The sequence below is a fragment of the Podarcis muralis genome, chromosome 7, assembly GCF_964188315.1.
Source record: "Podarcis muralis chromosome 7, rPodMur119.hap1.1, whole genome shotgun sequence".
NCBI lineage: Eukaryota > Metazoa > Chordata > Lepidosauria > Squamata > Lacertidae > Podarcis > Podarcis muralis.
Window position 1 is genome coordinate 68,683,603 of NC_135661.1, and position 25,356 is coordinate 68,708,958.

The 25,356-nt window shown below is 43.6% G+C and overlaps 1 protein-coding gene across 3 annotated transcripts; it reads right to left on the reverse strand.

Annotated features, from left to right (window-relative positions):
• Positions 1-9,926: 9,926 nt before the first annotated feature.
• SRSF4 (serine and arginine rich splicing factor 4) lies at positions 9,927-24,389 on the reverse strand. 3 transcript variants are annotated; one of them, XM_028742805.2, is made up of 6 exons: positions 24,059-24,387; positions 15,705-15,847; positions 14,719-14,831; positions 12,723-12,937; positions 11,917-12,006; positions 9,927-11,335 (listed from the first exon to the last, which is right to left on the reverse strand). In XM_028742805.2, exons 1-6 carry the CDS (start codon positions 24,163-24,165, stop codon positions 10,522-10,524), a joined length of 1,482 nt encoding a protein of 493 aa, XP_028598638.1. In that variant the 5' UTR covers positions 24,166-24,387; the 3' UTR covers positions 9,927-10,521. The 3 variants fall into 3 exon arrangements, with proteins under 3 accessions (XP_028598638.1, XP_028598639.1, XP_028598640.1); XM_028742806.2 differs by lacking the exon at positions 15,705-15,847 and having other exon boundaries at positions 24,059-24,389; XM_028742807.2 differs by lacking the exons at positions 15,705-15,847; positions 24,059-24,387 and adding an exon at positions 15,189-15,234.
• Positions 24,390-25,356: the final 967 nt, after the last annotated feature.

A 25,356-nucleotide genomic window follows, 5' to 3' on the forward strand; every position in this document is an offset into this window, starting at 1 on the left:
GGTTCCTGAGTCAAGTCAAACAAACCCCTTTGTCTTGTTCCACTATGGGGTGGGTAGGCTTTGTAATTGAGATGTTTATCTGTCTGACGCTAGGTCATGACTCCTTTCGAAGGCTCTGCTGACATGACTGTACATCTCAGGGATTATGGTGGGCTCACTAACCTCTCCCCTTGTACCTCCCTTCCCTGGGTCCTAAGTGCCATTGGAACTGAGAAGATTGATATGAATGATATCTTATGAATTTCTAAAGTTTTCCCATTGAGCCAGTACATGGATACATTTATCAGTGAATTGCTACATTTGGTATTGGTACTTACCCTGTTTTCCTTTGTTGGAGACCTGGGGCTCAGCTGGGGCTCCTCCTGCAAACTGAGCTGAGCTTCCCTTGCAGATGCAATGCCTTTGCAGATATGTTGCTGTTAATTTTCTTGACATTAGGGGCTGCTGTCGGGATCTTGAGTTTCTGATTAGACAGGCACTGTCGGCCACAACTGGACCTAATGGTCAGGGGTCCCTTTACCTTTACCTTTACTTGTGAACGGAGTCTTGAACCTAAATGCAGTGCTCCCCCCCAAAAAAAATGTTTAGGGGTACTCTCATTTTGACTCAAGAAAACCACCATTTTATAGTTCAAATAAATACTTTAAATGGACAAAAGTACAAAGATTCACAAAATGTTTAGGGGTATGTGTACCCCTGACCTCCCCCCCCCCGAAAAAAGCACTGCCTTAATGAATGAGGTTTTGGTAATGTGTGAGGCAAGGCTCGTGGTGGTGGGGTCTCTCTCAGCACCTCCCATCCTGTAACATCTATTGGTTTGGCTGCCTGTTGGATATCATGACCAAGTTTAGAGCGAGGGTTCCCAAGGTGGGGGGCTTACAGAAATTTAAGACTGATAAAATGAGAAACTGAGGAAACCAAAGTTGGCATTGCAAATCAGCCAGAGGTTTCCTAGCAGAACCTAACCTACTTTCTGCCCACCCCTGCTCCACACAGACAAACCTTGATGAACCAAATATACGGACTGAATTTGTGTTAAACGGCAACCAGCAAACAAGGTGGTAGAGAAAGATGGATTTGGAGGACTATGAAGCAACCTAAAATGCAGATGCTTGAGGAAAGTCATGCATGAGCTCAGGCTGTGTGTGTGTGTTGCAACATATAATTGACCCAATCATAGTGTATTAATGGTGAATTTATACTGGCTTGCACACACATTTTGTTTTATCAGTTCTTCTGTGGTGCTTCCCCAATGTTATTGCGTTACAGTCATGCCTTGGAAGTTGAACGGAAACTGTTCCAGAAGTCCGTCCGACTTCCAAAATGTTCGGAAACCAAAGTGCGGCTTCTGATTGGCTGCAGGAAGCTCCTGCAACCAATCAGAAGCCGCGGAAGCCACGTTGGATTGTCAGCTTCCAAAAATAGTTCACCAACCGGAACACTCACTTCCGGGTTTGTGGCGTTCAAGAGCCAAAACGTTTGAGAACTAAGCTGTTGGAAAACCAAGGTACGACTGTATTGCTGTTTGGAGATGCCCTCTTGGAATAGAGCCTGGGAGACCAGGGTTCAAATCTCTTCGGCCATGAAGCTCACTGGGCGATCTCGGGCCAGTCTCTGCTTCGCAGCCTTATGTACCTTACAGGCTTGTTGTGGGGATTAAATGAGGAGGAGAAGAACTATGTACACCACCTTGAGTTCCTAGGAGAAAATGGTGGGATATAAATGCAATAATAAAATAAATAGTATGCAGTATGCAGATGACACCCAGCTCTACCTCTCCTTTAAATCAGAACCAGTGAAGGCGGTGAAGGTCCTGTGTGAGTGCCTGGAGGCGGTTGGAGGATGGATGGCGGCTAACAGATTGAGGTTGAATCCTGACAAGACAGAAGTACTGTTTTTGGGGGACAGGGAGCGGGTTGGTGTGGGGGATTCCCTGGTCTTGAATGGGGTAACTGTGCCCCTGAAGGACCAGGTGCGCAGCCTGGGAGTCATTTTGGACTCACAGCTGTCCATGGAGGCGCAGGTTAACTCTGTGTCCAGGGCAGCTCTCTACCAGCTCCACCTGGTACGCAGGCTAAGACCCTACCTGTCCGCGAACTGTCTCGCCAGAGTGGTGCATGCTCTAGTTATCTCACGCTTGGACTACTGCAAAGCGCTCTACGTGCGGCTACCTTTGAAGGTGACCCGGAAACTGCAATTAATCCAGAATGCGGCAGCTAGACTGGTGACTGGGAGTGGCCGCCGGGACCACATAACACCGGTTCTGAGAGATCTGCATTGGCTCCCAGTACGTTTCCGAGCACGATTCAAAGTGTTGGTGCTGACCTTTAAAGCCCTAAACGGTCCTGTATACCTGAAGGAGCGTCTCCACCCACATTGTTCAGCCCGGACACTGAGATCCAGCGCCGAGGGCCTTCTGCCGGTTCCCTCATTGCGAGAAGTGAGGCTACAGGGAACCAGACAGAGGGCCTTCTCGGTAGTGGTGCCCGCCCTGTGGAACGCCCTCCCATCAGATGTCAAAGAGATAATTACCTGACATTCAGAAGACATCTTAAGGCAGCCCTGTTCAGGGAATTTTTTTAATATGTAACGCTGTACTGTTTTTAACACTGATTGGGAGCCGCCCAGAGTGGCTGGGCGGGGTATAAATAATAAATTATTATTATTATTATTATTATTATTATTATTATTATTATTATTATTATTATAGAACACAAAAAGCAGGGCAAAATAAAACAAAAACAGAACATCTGTGGTGTAAATAGTTATAGTATTTCAACAAGAAGTTATGGGGCACACACCGATTAGAATCAAAGCTGTGTGCCCAATCTGAATTTTTGCAGGAGCAAACAGTACTGAGAGAGGGGTCATGTACAACTGCCCTGATACCATCATGTGCAAAAATAGCCATCAGTTCCTAATTAATAGGGCACCTGGAGGAGCCCTCTGTCACACTGAAGGATAGTTTGGGACCTGGGCAAATGAATGAACCTGAGACAGGGAAGTCCCTTGGTAGAAAGAACAATAATACAGAAGCCGGTTGCTTTATTTGCCCCAGGATTAAGCTTGCCAAGCCTGAAACTCTGAGTAACAAAGGGATTATTTTCCTTCCGAAAGCATTTCAATACAACCCTGGAAGAGAATGAAGTTGCGCACAACGTATGGGACTAAAGATAAATGCTGCCGGGGACCCAAACCTGTGGGAGAGCAGCTGGGGGGAATTAAAGGCTGCGCTGAATGATTTTGCTGCATAATACATAAGAGGTCAAGGAAGAGGAAAAATGATAAAAAAATCACCTGTATATGTGTGTGTGTGTGTATAAATGTCCGTGGAATCTTTAAACGGAAAGAAATAAAGTCTTTTATGTGCTAAATCCCGCATGGGAGATTTTGGGCTGCTAATACCGTCCTTTATTTTGCTTCTTTGTGGCAATGGAAGAAAGTGACGTCCTGAATAGTATAAAAGGCAGAAAGGTTGGGACCCTTTTAAATACACTTCGTCAGGGCGTTTCAGCAAGTCTTTTGGAAGCATTACCTTTTCATCCCCCTCACCTTTTTTTATGGTGAGATAAAAAATTCTGTTGACGGGAAGGGCACACATCCAAGTTAAGCCTCAGACCGGTCTTTTTTGAAGATGCTTGATCAAAGCACCAGTGTGTCCCTTTTGAAAAAAATGCATCGTTTTTATTTTATTTTTAAAGTCAAATTAATTGAGCCAGAATAACCTCTCTCGCAAGTGTGCCTAGAGATGCTAATTTTGAAAGTCAGTCTCATTCTGAATTTTGTATCTATTGATACTGCCCTCACATTGTTCTTTTCCTACTTGTCTGATATTTCTTTTGGTGTTTTCCTAAGGGGAAACTCTTCCTCCGCTTTCCCTAGCCTGGAGAAGAGGAGGTTAAGGGGTGATATGATAGCCATGTTCAAATATATAAAAGGATGTCATATAGAGGGAGAAAGGTTGTTTTCTGCTGCTCCAGAGAAGCGGACACGGAGCAATGGATCCAAACTACAAGAAAGAAGATTCCACCTAAACATTAGGAAGAACTTCCTGACAGTAAGAGCTGTTCGACAGTGGAATTTGCTGCCAAGGAGTGTGGTGGAGTCTCCTTCTTTGGAGGTCTTTAAGCAGAGGCTTGACAACCATATGTCAGGAGTGCTCTGATGGTGTTTCCTGCTTGGCAGGGGGTTGGACTCGATGGCCCTTGTGGTCTATTCCAACTCTATGATTCTCCCTATTGGCGTCATACAGAGGACATCTTATTCCTATGCTCTCCTGTGCTCCTCTCTACAGAAGCTGATTAGCATGCCTGAACCCTGGAGAAAGATGGATGGAGCTCTTTGTCTCTGGCCTCAGATTGATGGTGCTCCCTCTGCCAGCCACAGTCTTATGAAAAAAGGCAGGGTGGCAAAGAGGTAGCAGGCATTCAAGTGAGGTTCTTTTAGCTGCTATGCAGGTATCAAGTTGCACCAAGTTGCCTTCTAGGAAACTTTGGTAATTAAGAAGTATATGAATTGCTTAAAGGAAGAATTAACAATGGGTGATTTCCCATCCCTGAAAACATAGTGCTGGCTGTTATCCAGTTGTGTCTTCATTCTTAGATGCACATCAAGGTTCCTTGATAGCTCAAAAAACAGGAATTAAGACAAACTAGGTAGCCCTTCAATTAGCAAAGTCAGAAATTAATTTTAGGTGTGCTAGGCAAAAAGCAAGAAGCCACATTGGATAGCTTTCCTTAGACTGGAGAGGATTTCCCATAATGGAATCAAGTCGTGCCTTCAGGTGGTGCAAAATCCTCTTCTTCCAAAAAAAAAAAAAAAAATCCAAAGTAGCTGTGTTGACCCTTTGGAAAACAGCTGGATAGCAGCGACCCTTTATGCTTTCACAGAAAGGATTACCGTAATTTTCGCTCCAAAACACGCACTTTTTTGCTCCTAGAAAGTAAGGGAAAATGCCTGTGCGTGTTATGGAGCGAATGCACGGATCGGAGCCATGGCTGCCGTCAGTCAAGCAAAGCGGGAGCCACTTACAGGCTCTACGAGGCTCTGACTTTGCTTGCTTTAAAGCGACCTGGAGCCGGGGAGGAGGGAGGGAAGGAGAGCCATGGCAGCAAAGCCGGCAGCAGCCGCTTACAAGGGAGGAGGGACAGACGCTAGCAAAAGTCCGTGCGCTCTCTAAACAGAGCAATGAGGCTGCAGAGGGAGGGCAGGAAAGATAAAATTTAAGCAACTAGCAGCAAAATAAAACCAACCTCGAGCTCTGAGCCAGGAAGTAAAAAAAAAAGGCTGGGGAGGGATGAGGGAGAGGGGAAAACTTTGCAAATCCCCGCGTCTCAGCTGGGACGGAGCAGCTTGTTTTCAGGCAGGATAGATTTGAGCATTGGCTGGGTCCTAGTGCCCCTATCTCTTTTTTGTGCTCCATTCTATTGCTGCTGGTGGCTGCTTATCATTCAGGCTGCAAGGAGGAGCGCTTTTACACAGCTAATGGCGAATCCCCTGCAATCCAAGCCCTCCTCACTTGCTCAAATCTATTCTGCCTCAAAACAAGGAGCGGACGGAAAAGGCTGCAAACTGTTAAATGGAAAAAACCCAGGCACAGGGCAAATACCTTAAGTATACCTTTAAAGCAACAGTGCTCTTTCCCTCCCTCCTCCCCGCTCAGCTCGCAGGAAAGCTCCTTCTCTACACCCCCCACGCGTGCTCCTTGTCCCTTGAGTTCTTTTCCTTCCCTCCCCACTTAAAACGTGGTTACAAAGCACGGATCCACATGGATCCTCAGGATTTTTGCACTGGGTCACCCCAAATTCACCATCAGATCACATAGCATTTCCATGGCTATAGCCTGCACCAAAAAACACACACGCACCCACTGTTTCATGGGGGCGCAATGTCGCAAAAACGTGGTTACAAAGCATGGATCCACATGGATCCTCAGGATTTTTGCATTGGGCTACCCCAAACTCACTGTCAGATCACATGTCTGTGGCCACAGCATGAACCACAAAAATCATACACCCACTGTTTCGTTTAGAATATTTTTTCCTTGTTTTCCTCCTCTAAAAACTATGTGCGTGTTATGGTCTGGTGCGTGTTATAGAGCGAAAAATACGGTAAATATTGCTCGCACCTAGACTTGGTGTGCTGCTGAGAATGCCAAAAGGGAACGTGTTGAAGTTGTGCCCCATTAAATTCCTCAAATATTACATTTGCTTGAAACTCGTTTGGCCCATTCATCACTCTTCCTGTCTTTCACACAAAGAAGAGATGCTTTGAAAGGCTGGATGACATGTATCCCATCTCTCCTAAAATTTCATCTGAAGCCTCTTGACAGTGCTGCCACTTCAGGGTAACATGAAATTCCAGTGGGGTGGAGAGGGAACGTAAGCCAAGGGCCCCTTTTTCTTTCGCATTCACTTCCCTCTCTGATACATCCTCCTATCTCCAATACCCCCAATGTAGCTCCTCCTCTAGCCCACTATGTCTCCAGCACCATTATTGTTGCCATCGTCTTGCTGCTTCAGGAAAGGAGAGGAACACATCCCACTTGGCTGCTGAACCATGTGCTGGAACATCATAGGAAGCTCTGTATATTGAGACGCAGCTGGGATAGCTCAATTGTAGAGCATGAGACTCTTAATCTCATGGGACGTGGTTTTGAGACCCATGTTGGGGGGAAAGACTGGAGACACTGCACCCTCGTGGCACCTTCCAACTCCACAGTCCTATGATTCTCCTCCACCCAGCTCAGTATTTACACTTACTGCTAGTAATTTGTCAGGATTTTAGGTAGGAATTGCTCACAGCCCAGTATAGCCTTGGAATGAAAGGCTGCCACATCAGGTTGCTGTTACAGTATTCTTCAAACCACTGAGCAACTGCAGTGAAATGGCTGGAACTTTTGACTTCAGTTAGGGTGACTCCATTTCAGTTTCCTACTCAGCCACAAATCTTGCCCCTGAGCCAGTCACTCATCTTCAGCTCAACCTGCTTCACTGGGTTGTGGTAAGGGTAGGAGGACAAGACCAGGCATCCCCAAACTCAGACCTCCAGATGTTTTGGGACTACAACTCCCATCATCCCTAGCTAACAGGACCAGTGGTCAGGGATGATGGGAATTGTAGTCCCCAAACAGCTGGAGGGCCGAGTTTGGGGACGCCTGGACAAGACCATGGACAGATCCCTGGAGGAAGGGCAGGGTAAACATTTCAATCAGTCATGTATTTAAACACTGGTTTGGTAGCCACAGGCGACTGGAATTCCATGTAGGCAAACAGAATTCTATGCAAATGAGTGAACTGGAAGAGGAAGGAAAGGGTGCTGTGGCTCTCTGCTGCATGCAGTGTCGAAACAAAAGGGGCTGCTGCACATAGCATGAAAATGCAGCTCTCCATCCCTACTCTGCCACTCCAGCAGGTTGGTAACTCTGCAAAGTTATTTACGAGGCTTATTCTAACATTAAAAAAAACATAACCCCTAGTGGTGCACCATGCAGTATAGATCTGGCATATAAACTACAATGCAATAAGCAGTAGGAAACGGTTTATTTTTGTATTGGTCCAGAGACAGACAAGAAATTCATGTATATCCCTTTCCAAATGCTCTATTGCTAGTCTAAATACACAAGGTTATAAAAGGATAGTTCAGTTCCATTACAGACAGTTTTCAAAGTGTAGATATTATGTACCATAGTCCAGGAGAAAATGTATTAATCTTGTTAACGTCTTGCACCATCCACTTGAAGATTTTGCATCAGAACTGCAACACTAGCTAGTTCCTTGATAGAAGTGAACTGAACAAATGAAACCAGAAATATATATATTTGTGCCTCCCGAAAAAATCGATTCCTACCAGCACAACTGCAGAAGATCATAGCAGTTCCAAACTTTAATAATCTGTATCCAAGAGTTTAAGGCACTCTTGAGCTTTAGATGTAGCATGTGTTCACCTACTTTGATCCAGAAATGCATGCCGTCAAAGCACTGAAACCTGGAGTTGAGCATATGGGTTGTTTAGAAGCTGAAGAGCTCCCCAGGGGAATAAAAACCTAAACAAAACTTCATTGGTTGCATTTGCAAGGAAGCACTCCTAATCCACTCACTGGAGCAATGGCAACATACCCAGAGAAGACCAAAAGCCTCACCACTGAATAGGTGTATCCAACTAAGTTCTACTCAGAGTAGACACATAAAACTCTCCTTCAAGCTATGTTTGCAAAAAAGAATAGATGGAAAAGCATGTTGCTGAGGCTAGCTCATTACATTGCCTAAAGGTGTTCATCAGTCTCAAGAGAGGAAAAAGTCCCAGGACACCTGAGCTCATCAATTCAGTGTCACAGCACAAAATAAGCCTTAGATGACTATCACCTTCACCTATGAATAGGTGTGAGTAGGCAAGCAGTTTCACGGCATAACAGCATCCAAACTAGGGATGGGGAAACTGTGGCTCTCCAGTTATGATTACAAGTCCCACCACCCCTGCCCACTGGCCATGCTTGCTGGGGCTGATGGAAGCTGGTCTAAGGGCCACAGGTTCCACATCCCAAATCTAGGTGAAGTTGTGCCATGTACTAGATCATTGTTTAGGCAGCATGCTCTTAAGTTCCTGATCACTTCATATGTCTAACTATTTGCTGTCAGTGGCCAGATTACATCTGTTCCCAAGGACAGCCAGCTTTTTTGTCTTTGTAACTGTGAATAAAGCACACAAATGTATGTCTTCACTTGGAAACGATTCATGATCCACATGGTACAGATCAGGTTGCTGGGTTCAGATAAAAGTGAATTTTGCAAGAAAAGGACACTTGAGCACCGTATCCAACAGTGAGGCAGTACTGTCACACATGTAAAGAACATGAGTCATTCTGGATCAGACTAAGGCCTATCTAGCCCTAATCCTATTCTCACAATGGCCAGCCAGATGTTTATGGGAAGCCTGCAAGCAGGACTAAATGCCAACAGCACTTTCCTCACTGGTGAGTCGCATACAAAGGCATACTGTCTCCAACAGTGGACGTAGAAGATATGAGTAGTAGTCACTGACAGCTCTGTCCTCCATGAATTTGTCTCTTTTACAGCCATCCTAGTTTGTGGGCATAACAACACCTTGGGCAGCAGGGGTAGCGGGGTGTTTGAATTCCATAGTTTAATCATGTAATGTGTGAAGAAATACATTCTGTTGTCTGTCCTGAATCTCCTAGCATTCATAATACTAGAACCTGGGAGTCTTCCAATGAAAGCTGAGAGATGGAGGAAAACTTCTCTATCCACTTACTTCACACTATGTATAACTGTATACACCTCTTACCATGTCCCCCCACCCAATTCACCCTTTTTCTAAACTAAAAACCCCCAGATATCATAACATTTCCTCATAGAGGAGCTGTTCATTTGCTCTGGCCACCCCACATTTCTTGCCACTGTGTCGTCAATCTAAACTTGAATGGGTCCCACATAAAGGATCAGTCACTTTACTGCAGTTACCATTTATCCATTTACAATTCAATGCATCAACTGACAAATAAGAACATAAAACACCCTTGAGACCCACTTCATTTCAATGTGTCGATTAAAAGCTTTGGAGACCACACTTGACAGGCCCCCTGCACAATTGCACAGTTGTCAAATAGATTTTGTTGCTCTCCCTAATGCTGTACGAGAAGTGAAAGTAAGGATAGTGAATTTGTTTAAAATCATTTAAAAACAGGTCATAATAAATTGGTCATATATCCCCTTAAGAGATACTTGCTTTGTTTCAACCGTAAGCCAAGTTGTGCAGGGATCTTGTCAGCAGCCACATAATAGTACTATGGAGTCTCGATAACAGGAATTAATATGTTGGAAAAATACTGTTTTCTGAAGATCTTGCCTAAAACTTATGAACATGTAAAGGGACAAATCAGCATAACTTAAAACCATTACAACGTGTGGTCAAGCAAAAATAGTCTTTATTCAAATTTAATGGAAACAGGGGCCACTGTACTTTGCAAGATGGGGAAAAATAAAAAAATATAAAACAAGGATATTGTCACAATACCAGAATGTGGAACTCTACTCCCCCCCTCCCTTCCTATGGTTTACTGTAGGTATCTATTTTTCTTGACTGTGCTATTAACAAACTCTGCAAGTCCAAAATATGAAACAAAAGTAATATGAAATTTAAGACTCTGCACTTTTCACTAAATGGCGTACATCAAAGGGCATCAATTTAAGGGCAAATTGTTGAAGTTACCATACCTACCTAGGAGTCATCATTCCAATCTTAGAAGCCCATCGAAACGCAGTGCTCATTCTCTATGGCTATTCTGGAAATCCAGGAAGATGATCTGATGAGACTCTCAGTATCATTTTCCAGAATGTGCGACAGAGAGGGAGCACTGGACTGAACACTTAAGACACACCATTGTGGGGCGGGGTTTTAAAAATGTACAGCAGTGACATGTGTTCTACTCCAATCACTTGTGCTACAACTACCAAACATGTACAAAAGACTTCTCATAGAGCTCTAAGTGTGGTTGCAGCAAGTTTAGGATCTGGACCGAGACCTTGATCTAGATCGGGAATGCGATCTAGAGGCAGACCGCGATCTAGACTTGGATTGGGATCTTGGCTTTGAAACAGATTTGGATCTGGAGCGAGATTTTGATCTGACATTTTGTTTAGAATTGGAATTTGACCTGGACCGGGATTTACAGCGGGTGTCCATTTCCTCACCCTCACTTTTTGCTTCCTTTGTGTCTGGTTCTGCTTTTATATGCTCTTTTTCCTTGGACTGAGATCTGGACCTGGATCTAGACCTGGATCTAGACCGTTCTTGGTCTTCTCTCTTTTTCTTCTTGCTGCTAGACTTGCTGTCACGTTTACTCCGCCTCTTGCTTTTCTCACTTCTGCTGCGACTCCTGCTCCTGCTCCTACTGGCCTCTCTGCTCCTCTTCCTATCTTTCCTCTTGTCCTTACTTTTGCTACGGCTCCTGCTCCTACTCCCCTCTTTGCTCCTACTTCTCGCCTTGCTGACACTCTTCTCTCTCTCTTTACTTCTACTGCCCCTCACACTGCCCCTCTCCCCCTCTTCTGCTTTCTCTTTACTGCCACTCCTACTCCTGCTTTTACTCTTACTCTTTTCCTTGCTGGGACTTCTACTTTTTGCTCGGTCATCATCATCAACATCATCATTATTCTGCACCACATCCTCTGGCTTGTCTTTACTTTTACTTCGGGATTTCTCTGCACTTCTGCTGCGGCTCCTGCTTTTATCATCTTTACTCGGACTCCTGCTTTTTGCTTTTTGGCTTCGACTTTTGCTTCGGCTGCGACTCTTGCTTCTGGAATGGGATCTTGACCTAAGAAGCAAAACCAAAAGTAGCAAAGGAATTCTTATATAAATTTTCATGCAGTTATCGGCAGGAATGAAATTCAGCCTCTGTGATTTTGTTACTCAAACAGAAGCTTGCAAGTCTTACCCTGTTGAAATAATTGAACTTGTATCAGTTTCTGCTCATATGTTCACTATGTTCCCTCCTTGCACATTTCCCTGCGAGACATTCAGTTTGTTCACATTTTAAGAACTTCCTATACTGTACTGTAACCAGAATCTGACTTGTGTGTTGTAGCACTCAAATGAGTATTATTGCTACAGAAGCAAATCACACAAGCTGTTAATAAATAAAACCCACCGGAAGGGGACAGAAATAGAACAGTAAGAGATCAGTATCTAGATTTTAAAGCTAATGAGAGCAATAATGGGACCTGGAATTCAAGAAAAAAATGAAAGCAAAAATCACTGCAAATTAGGGATCTATAATGATTAGATTTAACAGCTACGTACGCAAGGTTTGTTCATGTTGACATCAGTTAAAAACACTTAATCAGTATCCTCTGAATGAAGTATGTTGAAAATTAAGTAACTGTGAGTTTGCTCTACCTGGATCGTGATCTGCTCTTTGAATGACTGCTTTTACTACTGCCACTACGACTCCTGCTTTTACGTGAGTGTCTGCTTCGAGAGCGGGACCTGAAAGAAAGAAAAAGTCATTGTTGTAGCTATAAGTCTTTACATATTTTTAGGAGACTCCTGGAACATGGAATAGCAAATGGGTGGGTGGGTGGGGGTTACTGGGTTCTTTTTGTTTTTGTTTTGATTAAGTATAAATACCTCAGGTCTGTATTCCCTTCACCCATGCACAATAATTCCCTGTGTCTGATCCTGGCTTGCGGCTAAGCATATGTAGCTGTTTTGTCTAATCTGGCAAACTACAGGACCATGGAAAGCTGCCTTATATCAGGGAAGAGATCAATAGATGCAGCAGCTCTCCAGCTTCAGATAGGGGTAGAAAAAGCTCCTGAAACCCTTATCCAGAGATGTCAAGGATTCTGCTACTCTGCTACTGAGCTATGGCTCTACCCAGGTCTCACTCTGGCTTCCAACTGTGATTCGTAAGGCATGAACACAGTTTGCTGGCTTGAATGAAATTGGTAACTTTGGCTGTGCCTCAAACCAAGATCAGACGTGGAGATTAGCAATGAGCAAACCTAAACTCACATCTGTTTGATCATGGTTGGAATTAAGTTTAAAGCACCCCTCTAATTCCATCACCCAACAAGAGAACTTCACAGTTCTGCAACTCACCACTGTTCCTGCAAGGTTAACAAAGCAAGGGCCCAATACATAACTTTCCAGCAGCTCTAACAAACGTTTGCCCTGCCAAGGAGTGTTGTGAACAGACTTACCTCGAATGAGTCCGACTTCTGGAGTAGGAGCGGCGGCGCCTGGACCCAGGCCTGTCTTCCACTAGCCTTATCTTCCTACCATTTACTTCTGTCCCATCCAGTTTTTCAAGGGCTCTTTTCATGTCAGAATAGGATTTGAACTCAATCACACCTTCATTCTTTCTACCTTTGTGTGCGTCAGCATACGTCACTTCACCTGCCTGACGCATATAATCCTGGAAGACAGAACATTGCCTGTGAATACACCTATGCTTTCAAGCTGATTCTGTCTATTATCATCCCCCCTAGGTCAGAGCTTTCCAAGCTGTGTGTCGTGACATGTTAATGTGTCGGCGGAAGTGTGTAGGTGTGTCATGCAAAGGCTCCCTGCGCTCCTCCCATGGCTGGAAAGGGTTTAGTTCAGGGGTCTGCAACCCGCGGCTCTGGAGCCGCATGTGGCTCTTTTACACCTTTGCCGCAGCTCCGGGGCGAATACTAGCGAGGGGAGGAGGCGCATTGTACGCCCCGACACTCCCCACTGTGGCGGGCGCTGTACTGGCTGTGACGTCGCATTGGGGCGGTGCGTGCGTTAGTCACACACCGTCCCGACGTCACCTTCCCGCCCGCTGTCAGATCGGACATTAAGGTAAGAAACAATATATGCAGTGTTATATTTGTTTTAAATGTTGTAATGGTTTTGCGGCTCCCAGTTTTTTTTCCTTCGGAAACGGGTCCAAGTGGCTCTTTTTGTCTTAAAGGTTGCAGACCCCTGGTTTAGTTTAACCTCCAGTTTGCAAGTAAAACAGAATTACTGTGTCATGAAAAGATGCGTGTCTAAAAATTGTGTCACCAACATGAAAAGTCTGGAAAGCTCTGCCCTGATGCTGCAACTGAAAAGCACACTAGACTGCATTTATTTTTCAAACTGTGCATGTGAGAATGTTCAGCTTATTGATGCCCTCTTGATTCCGTCTCAGATGGACAGATGAAAAAGCCAAGAAAATGGCTGCACACTACACCAAGCCTCACCTCTGGTCTAAAATACAAGGAGCACAGTGGTCTATTACCAAAGGCAATTCTAACCTCAGACATTCTGTTTTAAGATGTTACTGTTGGGCTGGCAAAGGAGGAACAATACTGTCCAATTACCGGTGAAAATGGTCAGAAAGGATAAAGCAGATAGTGTAATTCAACAGGGTATTATTGCATCTGCTTACACATTTGCTTAGCTCAAGCAATTCAACCAAGACTTATAGACTGCATGCATAGCAGACTTTTCAGCCTTCCTTTTCTCTGCACACATCCTTCTGCATCCCAGTTTGCATTATGGGGTCTATCACCCTTAATCTCCTCAAAGTGGCCGCAGTACTATTTTAGCCCTTCCAAGGGAAGCAGGCCAATGTGAAACATGACATTAAACCACAAGAGCCAGGAAACCAGAGGAAAGACCCCCCCCCCATTCCCTGCAAGCTGGCTGTTTGGGAAGGTTTTCAAAATGCATAGCAACATGCGAGTTTAGGTACAAAACCTTGTATGACTTCAGAAGCATCTGATCTGCATTTATGCACATGAGGGTCTGTTTTTTTTTTACAATCAGGCAGTCTATATGACTTTCATGAAACAACTAAATGAAATAAAACATCTGAAATAGTAAAATATTCAGTGTGCACAATAACTGCACAGGCTGAAACCCTCATGCTCAAGGAGCTTATCACTTTTACTGTTCTCTGTTGTGCTTTGTACACTGCAGTAAGAGTTAACACAATGTCCGTTATTCTGGACAGGTGGTGGTATTCAGCTAAGCATAGATCCATTGAAATTAATTACCTTAGTAATGTTCACAAATTTCAGTGGGTTTACTCTGAGTAAAGCATAACTGAATACCACCCAGGGTTTCCATGAAAAATGAAAAATATATTTGTGTGGACCACAGGCCAAAAGCAAGGCTTAACAAGAGAAGCACAATTTATGTTTTCAAACCTTTATCAGCACTAGCAGAGGCACAGAGATGGCATACCTTCAAATCCTGCCAACTGCAACGACTTGACAGATTTTCAACGATCAATCTGTATTCAGTACGGGTCGGAGGACCGTACTTATCTCTTCCACTTCTTCTATAACCATATCCACCTTTAGAGGTGATAAGCAGATGGAATACTTCAGGTAAGGTAGTGGAGCCAGGTGGTTAATCTATACCCCCAAAGAAAATAAATACTAGTCTACCCAACAGCCGGTAAATACATTTAGTTCCCCCCTCCCATTAGCCTAAACTACATTCTCAGTGTTAAAAATTTTATGTTACGAGAGTCAGACATTTAAAAAGGTCTATATACATTACGTCTAGAACATTAGCACAGAATTAAAAGACTGTATATTTTATATTTACTATTAAAATTAAACATGCAACTAAGTTTAAGTTAATAAAAAATAATGTTTTTGAAAACAAAAAAAACCAAATCACTATAGTCAGTTACTAATGTTACTTACATTGATTTAAAGCTTTCTGAATATATAACATGAATAAAGGTTTCAGGCACCTATTTCAGTTTAATCACATCTGTCTCTAACCCTTGGGGTCCTCACCACCCACGTCTAATGGGAAAAGGTTGCGGTCGTCACATGGCTTCCTTTTTGGGTCAGCCAAGGGCCACAAAGGTCAAAGAGCCACTCATGGAAAGGCAACCCAGGGTCAGCAAATGGAACAGGCAGTCATCTTAGCCTCAAAGGACTCTTAATTGAAACATTGAGGTCTTTGTTAAGTCTATGTTAAACAATCACATTACAAATAAACCATTCATATATTTACAAAATAAAATAATGAAAATTAAAGTTCATTTAGTTAATTACAGTTTAAAAAGTTGAATATATTAATATCTAAATAATATTACTTTAATAAAATCTACAGTAATCAAACTTTACATTTTTAATTAAAAAATACTGTTTTTAAATGCTGTGTTTTAAATAGAATAAAAGGCACCAATACAACGGTATGTTAGTGCTTACTGCGTCCAGAACCGTAACTGCTGTCGCGGCGAGGGCCCCGGGCATGCTCAACAATTACACGTTCCCCACAAAGATCTTTGCCATTTAGCTCATAAACAGCGTCATCAGCATCACGCACATCATCAAACTCAACAAAGCCATACCTAAGGGGAGACAAAAACAGCTCCAGCATCAACCACGTCAACAGTTACCTTCACAATTCTGGCCAACAGTGGCATGGGCTTTGAAGATCTATGCAGTATGGGAGCTGTTGACAAGCATCTCTCTCCAAGTGTAGCCTTAGAAGTTCAATGGTGACAACAAAAGTATGGCATAAGAATAGCTGTCAAGTCTTACCATAGGGCAAAAGAGGCCGATATACCTCAAGAAAAGCTTTGTGGCAAATAGTAGAAAACGATGACTGCTTGCCATAACAGCACTCAAAAGTGTGTTATTCCTATCTCTTCATGACTTTATTATTCATCACCAGTTATTTGAAGTATATTGTAAATAATGTGTAACATTTATAGGCATACATGTATATGGGTGCTCCCCCATTTTCAAATTTGAGCAGGCATCAGTTTTAGATAAAGCGACTATTGATCACTGCCAATTTTACCACTTGACTATACCTTTTAACATCAAGAAATTCAAGGCCTCCTCTACTGGCTATCAAAACACCAAGATTAGTGTTGGCAGTTCTATGTGGTTTGCTTCACCATACACTTCATGATTTTCTTTTGCCAGTTTATTATATTTTATTTCCAAAGGCAACATTCCCAAAAGTAATAGAATTTTCAGGAGAATAACCGTATTAACTGTAGTAATCTTTTCTAACCAGGAAAAAGGGTATTGTTTGTACTGTTCCAGATATTTTTTTATTTTTGTGCTGGTAATCTTTTTGCTATTGTAATCTCTTATTGTTGAAAATCTGGAAGAAACCATATTCCTAAGTGTTTTATTCAAGTAACATTCCATTGTAGACCTCTGAATTTTACATATTCCTCTTGCAAATCAGGAGGGATATTGATACTGAATTGTTCAGATGCAGAAGTGTTTCTATCCAGATTGCTGCTTGCATATAGTGAGGTTTTAAATTCTTTCATGCCAATGAAAACAAAACACTTACTACTACAATGACCTCATTCAGCAAGATTTTTAGGAAGTGGAAATTGTAAGATTTCCCCTCAAAGTCTAAGCATCAACAATTTCAGTGAACAAGCAACTTCTAATAATGCTTGCTAGACATAATTAAGAGGAAAGAAATGAAATGCTCAATGGCCTCCAAAGATGAACAAGAAAAAACCAGAAGCAGCAAGTTTACAAGTTATTGTCCAAACGTGTGAACAACAGCAGGTTTAGCATCCATCTGTAGTGTGAGAGTGTGGGTACACATGCTTTGGTTTTGCAGAAAAGTTCAGCTCATTGCCAATGCCAAGAAAATATAGGGCAAACACTTTTCACAATGATCACACTATCTCATTATACAAGAAAATGATTTTCAGTCCATACAACGAGCCTTTTAGGCCTTTGCACAGACTGAATGCACTACATTTTCCAGGATGATATCACAGTTCTTCCTCTGAGAAAGCCTGTTGGGTCAAGTGCAAAAAGAGTTGCATCCCCATTCCAAGTGTGAACACCAGTGGAAGCTTTAGAAGTGGTGAAGTCCAGGAACTTTATTATTTAAAAACACAGACCCTTGTCTGCAGGCTTGCAATCTATACAGATAACAACAAAGGGGAAAGGGAGGGAAGAGGAAAAAACACAAACCCGGGAGGCAATTTGGAATTACCACTGCAAGAGGCAGTTCTAACTAGGGAGGAGCCAAATGACAGTTGGTTTTTATCATTTAGTGACTTGCATGTCACATCTGTATATCACTCTTCTGCTGAAGAGCTCAAAGTGCCTTCACTCAGTTTATCCTCAAAACAACCTTGTGAGGTTAGTGACGCAGAGAAGAGTGCCCAACTGTAATGCTCACAGTTCTCTGTTGTGGAATAAGACAGACAGAAGGGTTATTACTCTGAATTCTAATCGATATGGGCAACCTTTCACTATTTTAGCAATTAAAAATACTAGTGTACCCAACTGACAACATGAACAAAAAAACGCAAGTTACCCAAGCCCCTGATTGGGGAGGATAATGTCAGGTGTCTGTCACTAATTGGACAGAATTAAGTCCTTGTCAAAAGAAGTTCCTCTCTGTTAGTTGTATGACCCATATTACCTCTTCCTCTAATTTCTGATTTCTTACTTGCCATTATCTTCCCTTTGTGAGATCTAGGCCAGTCTCATGGTTCTCAGAGGAGCCTATGTTCACACAAATGTAAAGACAGTAGTACTAATCAAAATAAATGGGTCTAGGATCAGGGATTCACAATATCACTCACCACACTTGTCATGGTAAGTGCTTGGAAAACTTCTGATGAACAAGTCCTGTAGTTGCAGGAATGTGGTCCCCACTCACTCTGCAGCTCTAATGTTTGGAGGAAACCTAGGATTTGTTTTTGCTCTGTGCTTTTCAGGAATGGATTATAGGGCAAGTGCAAAGACAAATCAAGAACATGTGATTGTCCTTGACCTTGGACTGACTTTCAAAGGTATGGGTGAGATCAGGAACTAGACCCTATTCATTGAGAGAGGAGAATGGTCCTGTTGACTAACCAATTTTGCTTGATGAATCTGTAGACTTCTGGACGAGATAGACTGGCCCACTTTGAACATCATATTAAACCATAGGTTAGCATGACAAATACAAGCTATAATGATCCTCAGACTCGTGTGTCCTTTGCTCCTCTTCTGATATGACTGTGATAAGTTATGAAGCTTTCGCTTCCACCATAGATTAACAGCAACTTGTCAGGTTTTCCGAACCAACAAGATTAAGCATAGTTTGGTTTATCTATGGTTTGTTTGAATCAGACGAACTTCAAACCATGGGTTTTGAAGCTGGCTTGTTTAAACAAACCTGAATTAAAATTAACCAGAGTTTAGTATTCAGATGATATGCTGAACTGTGGCTAACTGAAATGATAAGTGAAAACTTGTGCTCTGTTCCTAAAAGCTGTTTCAGGGTAGAGGGGGAGTATGCATATCTCATTTTATAACACTGGGCAAGCCTAAGCCCCACTGCAGCTTGTACTTGTCACACTTAGTGTGACATCAAATTACAGCCTCTGTAGTATAGTATTCCAGCTTCACATTACAGCTTAATTTACCCCAAACTTAAAACAATGAATTTAAAATCTCCTGCAAACTAAGCACCTATGATCAGCATTAAATCTGAGCATAAACTGAAAAATGAAGAACTGAAAAACAAGATATCTTACAACTTGCAGTTAATTTGTAATTGTTTGCTAAGCATTAATGAAAAAGATGACAGCCCCAACAAATAAAACTAACACAGTTATTCCGAGGAAAACCACAATACAGTATTGTTCTACACCTGAAAATTGTTCTTGTTAGTCCAACAACATACCTGCTACATAAAGTAATAAAAAAATGTATAGAACTGCGATTTTAGATCCCGGGCAAATTAACTGTGGTCTGTTGAAAGATTTTTAGATAGCTATATGAAATAGCATATATAAAGAGAGAAAGGCAGATAACTCCAGAATTCTAAAGTAAAGGTGGGATAAGTTTAAAATTACTGCATTTAGCACTGATAACATGGTGCTCAAAACCTGGAGCTCATCTTTTACTTCCAGCACTGAGACAGGATTCTTTGTGCCAATATAAGAATGAATTTAGCCCAGCAGAATGCCAAAGACAGAGAACAGAAGAAAGATAATGTGAGCTTGTGAAACAGATAGCTATATTATAGCAATATAGGGGGCTTAGGAAGTTTACATGTTACCAGATCAACAAAATTGTCCTTAAGACACCAATCAGCCCTCCATATGGGAGGAGGGTTTTTTTGGGGGGGGCGGGGAGGAAGAGGGCACGAGGGCAAGGCAGAAGGACTTCTGAAGTCCAGATCTTCTGCCAAGAGCATGCCTATGAAAACACCTTTACGTGTGGTGCAAAGGCTCTGGCAGCTAAGTCACTTGTTTACAGATGCACTGCCCATCAATCTCTGAAAATGGGAAAGAGTTTTGTGAGGGGCATGAATTGTATATCAATTAGCAGCATATCTACAGATGTCAACCATCCACATTCTATCCCCAAGCATGCCAGAAATCAACACCGGGATACCATTTACAAGTGTAACTTACATGTTACATACTTTTTGTTCCAGAGGAGAATCACTCCATAAACTCTTCCTAGAATGCCAATTTGCTGTCTGCCCATATATAATGAACTGCTACAGAATGAATTACAGACTCATCATTCTTACAGCTCAAAGTACACATTACTTTCCCTGGCAGTGAGTCACAGACCTAGTTTTTCAGTGCCTAAACTCTTTGCTGAGAAATCTCCACTGTTCAACAAATTATTAGGAACAGAAGAATTGCCTTGCTGGATCAGATCAACACCTGTCAAGTCTAGCATTCTGCTTTCAACGGCTGCCAGTCAAAGCCAGACAATGTGGCGTTCAAAGATTATGTGGATGTTTTTAACACAGAAGGTCCATTTAGCTATCATGACTATTAATACTGGCTATTCCTGAATTTGGGTGATCCCTAATGGCACTGTGTACCATACAAGTCTTTCTGCACTGTAGTTTTTGAGCAAGTTTTCCATCATGACTCTCAAATATTCAACAGTACAATTCCAAAGTATGAAGTTCTGTATGTTTCAGCCAATTTAGATCCATCAATGCACCTTTTGCTTTTTGAAACTAATTTTATTAGTTTGGAAGGGTCTTTTTGGAGCTTATCAATGACCACATTTGGATATTGCAAGGATGGGGAACCTGCGGCCTTCCCAGATGATGATAGATTACAATTCCCGCCATCCCTGACCACTGACCATGCTGACCACAGGATCCACAACCCACTGGCTCAATAAGCTGAGATCTGAAGGAGCCTTATGGCCATACACCAACCTCCTTCATCAGAGTGAGCAAACATGTCATTAAGTTTCCCATGACTGGCTACCTCACAGTTTACCTCACAGAAAATTTATGATGGATCATCAGGGCAGAAGCTTTTTTTTTTATTCTGTGTCAGGGCAGGAGTAATTTCCATTTCTGTCAGTTGTCAGTCACATGTATGAATAACAATGAGCTTAATTAAGGAAGAACTCTCCCTCCCCAACCCAGGTAATACCTATACCATACTACAAAGCTGATGTTCATGCAAGTACTTTAATGTTTTCAGACGAAATGTGCATACATGGAATATATTAGAATCATAGAATCATAGAATCATAGAGTTGGAAGAGACCACAAGGGCCATCGAGTCCAACCCCCTGCCAAGCAGGAAACACCATCAGAGCACTCCTGACATATGGTTGTCAAGCCTCTGCTTAAAGACCTCCAAAGAAGGAGACTCCACCACACTCCTTGGCAGCAAATTCCACTGTCGAACAGCTCTTACTGTCAGGAAGTTCTTCCTAATGTTTAGGTGGAATCTTCTTTCTTGTAGTTTGGATCCATTGCTCCGTGTCCGCTTCTCTGGAGCAGCAGAAAACAGCCTTTCTCCCTCCTCTATGTGACATCCTTTTATATATTAGAACATGGCTATCATATCACCCCTTAACCTCCTCTTCTCCAGGCTAAACATGCCCAGCTCCCTTAGCCGTTCCTCATAAGGCATCATTTCCAGGCCTTTGACCATTTTGGTTGCCCTCCTCTGGACACATTCCAGTTTGTCAGTGTCCTTCTTGAACTGTGGTGCCCAGAACTGGACACAGTACTCCAGGTGAGGTCTGCCCATATGATGCCATATTCACAGGCCTGTAGAAACTGCATCTCTTGCATATACCCATTATGGCTTGGGAATCAATCTCTAAATCAATAAGCTATGAGGGCCAATCTCTTCCTTTGCCTATTTCAAGCAAGGAAACCAGTACTCTCCGCATCACTGTGCAAGAGTTTTGGCATGTTAACTTTACAGCGGAAACATTTCAGTTGCATCATTCTTTCCACAATAAAGCATTTAAAAAGTGTTCTGAGGCTGTGCCCTCCTGCACACTTACATGGTAATGAACCCCAATTAGCACAGTGTTACAGCTATTACTTTTCTACCTAAGTTAATACACCTAGAACTGTGTTGTAAAGCACAGCAGACTCTCTGTCATTCTCTTGCTCTCTCTCTCTCTCTCTCTCTCTCTCACACACACACACACACACAGTGAGTCCCAATGAATTTCATGGAGCTTATTCCCAAGTAAGCACATATAAATGTCAATCTCAAGACGTAGGCTGCAATCCTAAACACACTTACTGTGCAAGGACTCATAGTGGGACTTCTAAGAAAACATGTATAGGACTATGCTGCTTTACAGGTGCAAAAACCCTAACACCACGGAAAGCCATCTAATTAGATTTCAATTTGATTTTGACCTGTTTTTAGGAGGTAATTTAATTATTGTTTGATTTTATACCAATGTTATATATCTGATGCTAGCCGCCCTGAGCCCGACTTCGGCTGGGGAGGGCAGGATATAAATAAAAGATGATGATGATGATGATGATGATTTCAAAATCAAACTTAGCACTGAACTTTTTGTGTTAAAGGAAGGCAGGACCAGAGCAGAGAAAATGCTTTGCAAGTATAAGGTCTCAGGTTCATTCTCCAGCATCTTTAGACAGGGCTCAGGGAGACCCCTATAGGAAATCCTGGACAGCTGCTGACAGCCAGTGTGGAGGCTGCACTGCTACTAGGATATGTTGAATTTTTCAACTTCCATTTTGCAAAAAAGTGAGTGATAAAAAGTTGTAACATAATATGGAAATTCAAAAGACGTTTTTGTTAAATTAATATAATTTAGTTTTGCTTGGTAAGTAAAATGTGTTAAACTGCATAGAAATCATTAAAAATGATTGCCAAGTACTTGCTGTTATATTTTTTATTATCATTTTTATTAATTAATCTTTAGAACTACCTAATTTTCAGAAGGTAAAATTAAAATTCTTTGGTTTTCCAAAAGCAAATTACAGTCGTACCTTGATTGTCAAACGGAATCCGCTCCAGAAGTCCGTTCAACTTCTGAAAATGTTCGACAACCAAGGCACGGCTTCTGATTGGCTGCAGGAACTTCTTGCACTCAATCAGAAGCCGCGTAAGCCGCGTCAGACGTTTGGCTTCCAAAAAACGTTCGCAAATCAGAGCCCCCACTTCTGGGTTTGCAGCATTCGGGAGCCAAAATGTTCGAGTTGCAAGGCGTTTGAGATCCAAGGCACGACTGTATGTGCTTCATCACATGTAGACTTACTAAGCTAAATGCTGTCCAATCACAAAAAAAGGATAGCAGATTTGAATTCCTTGCACCCAGAAACATATTTTCCAAGACCCCTCAGTGAAGGAATTTGCAAAACGGTCTGAGACGCATTATATGGGGGGCTCCTTATACTGTAAAAGGTTAAGGGACCCCTGACCATTAGGTCCAGTCGTGACCGACTCTGGGGTTGCGGCGCTCATCTCGCTTTATTGGCCGAGGGAGCCGGCATACAGCTTCCGGGTCATGTGGCCAACATGACTAAGCCGCTTCTGGCGAACCAGAGCAGCGCATGCAAACGCCGTTTACCTTCCCGCCGGAGCAATACCTATTTATCTACTTGCACTTTGACGTGCTTTCGAACTGCTAGTTGCTGCCAAATTTGGGGAAGGGTCTGTTATGGAGCACCCCTGCCCTTACAGAATCATAAGAGCTGAGAGGGGTCCCTACGGTCATCTAGTCCAACCCCCCTGCAAAGCAGGAATCTCAGCTAAAGCATCCATGACAGAGGGCCACCCAACCTCTGCTTGAAAACCTCCAGTGAAGGAAAGCCCACCACCAACTTTCGAGGAGTCCGTCCCACTGCCGAACAGCTCTTAACTGTCCCGCCTGAAACCCTGGACAGCTGCTGTCAGTCACGATACTGAGCTAGGCCGGGGTCTGTGGTGGGGGCTTCCTTACGCTCCTGCAGCGAAGTTCATTTTAAGAGGAAGGCCTTCGGCCCCCTCACCTCTCCGGTAGGGCAGAAGGGGCAGCGGGGCGCCAGACGGAGGGAGAAGCAGCTGCTTCCCCCACCACAAGGAAGGCCTAAAAACTGGAGGCGAGGGAGAAGCCCCTCTGCTCTGCCAATTCTGAAGGGTCCCGGGGGCAGCCACGGCGAGGCCCTTCCCGGGAGGGAGAGGAGGCGGCGGGCGGGCGAGCAAGAAGCGCGCGCGGGAAAGGACGGGGAAAGGGCGCGCATGCGCTCTGAGGCCCCGGCCGCGCTGACAGGAAGAAACGAGGGATCCCGGGGACTAGGCCCGGCGGCGGCGGAGGAGGAGACGCCTTACCCGTTCTTGAGATCCACCTCGAGGATCTTCCCGTAGCCCTTGAAGAACCGCTCCACATCCCGCTCCCGGGCCTGGTAGCTGAGCCGCCCGATGTAGACCCGCGGCATCTCCCTCGCCGACAGCCTCGCGAGGGCCTGGCGCCGCGCACGACGGCGGACGCGGCCTCAGCGACAGCTTCGACCTGCGGAGCTCAGCGCGGGGCGGGAAGGGCGGGGGGGGGGAGGGAAGAGAGAGAGAGAGAGAGAGAGAGAGAGAGAAAGAGAGAGAGAAGGCGGGGGAGGGGCGGCAGGCAGCAGCGGACTTTTTTTTTCTTTCCCTCCTCTCCCTCGCCGGCGTAAGCACACACGCAACGCAAGGGCGTGCGCGCTGACGTAGGCGCGTCAGGTGACGCCGCGGGGCGGGCGGGCCCGAGAAGCCTTCGCTGCGGCGCTTTTTGAAGTTCGCTCGCCTCTCGGAATGGGCGGCGGCGGCGGCTCTTAAAGGGGCCGCTCGGAGATGAGCCGGGGGGCGGGGAGGCGCTTGTCTTAACAGGCAGACATTCGGCAGGTGCGGTTCGCTCCCTCCGATCGCTTAGGGACAGTTTCACCAGTATAATGGTTTGATGAGCCGGGGCTGTATCCCGCGTTAGTAATACCCTAGAGCTGACCCACTGAAATTAATGGACGTGGCTGACTTAGGTCCATTAATTTCAGTGGGTCTTTTCGGGAGCTGAAGGCAATCCATGTGCTTTCATTATATGCGTGGCAGCAGGCATAAATCCACCAGGCGCAGCTATATTCATTCATTTTTAATGCAGCTAACGGATGCACCTTCGCTGGAGTGCGTTGCTGAGCACTAAGCCCCACTGAGTTCAAAAGTACTTGCTTGCTAATAAGCATGTTGAAGATTACAATATAACCGCGTGATCATATGCATTTATTCATCTACACAATAGGGTGTCATATGCTAATTAATTAAAGGGCAGAAGTTTATGCTGCAGTAACTCCCACATTGAGGGTGCCGTGAATTCTGTTTTGTTGTATTTATGTAGATTTTCATTTTTAAAAAAAATGCTTTTATGTCTTACCTGTGTATTTCAAGTTCTGTGTGTTTTTAACTTATAAACTGCCCAGAGAACTTCATGTTATGGGGTGGTGTACATATACAATACAATAAATAAAAACCACTGTAAGTTGCTCCAAGGTATTTTATGTAGTAAGCGACCAATTTTTATTTTTATTATATATACTCCACCCATCTGCCTGGGTTTCCCCAGCCACTCTGGATGGCTTACAGCATATCTAAAAACGTAATAAAAG

Bases quoted from the DNA above. Each gene is read 5' to 3' on its own strand.
- SRSF4 (XM_028742805.2), bottom strand. From the start codon at position 24,165: ATGCCGCGGGTCTACATCGGGCGGCTCAGCTACCAGGCCCGGGAGCGG. The intron at 12,938-14,718 runs GTATGCCATCTC...TCTGTCTTCCAG, and splicing joins GCAGTTGGCAGGATTTGAAG to GATTATATGCGTCAGGCAGG. The intron at 12,007-12,722 runs GTAAGTCTGTTC...TCTTTCTTTCAG, and splicing joins AGAAGTCGGACTCATTCGAG to GTCCCGCTCTCGAAGCAGAC.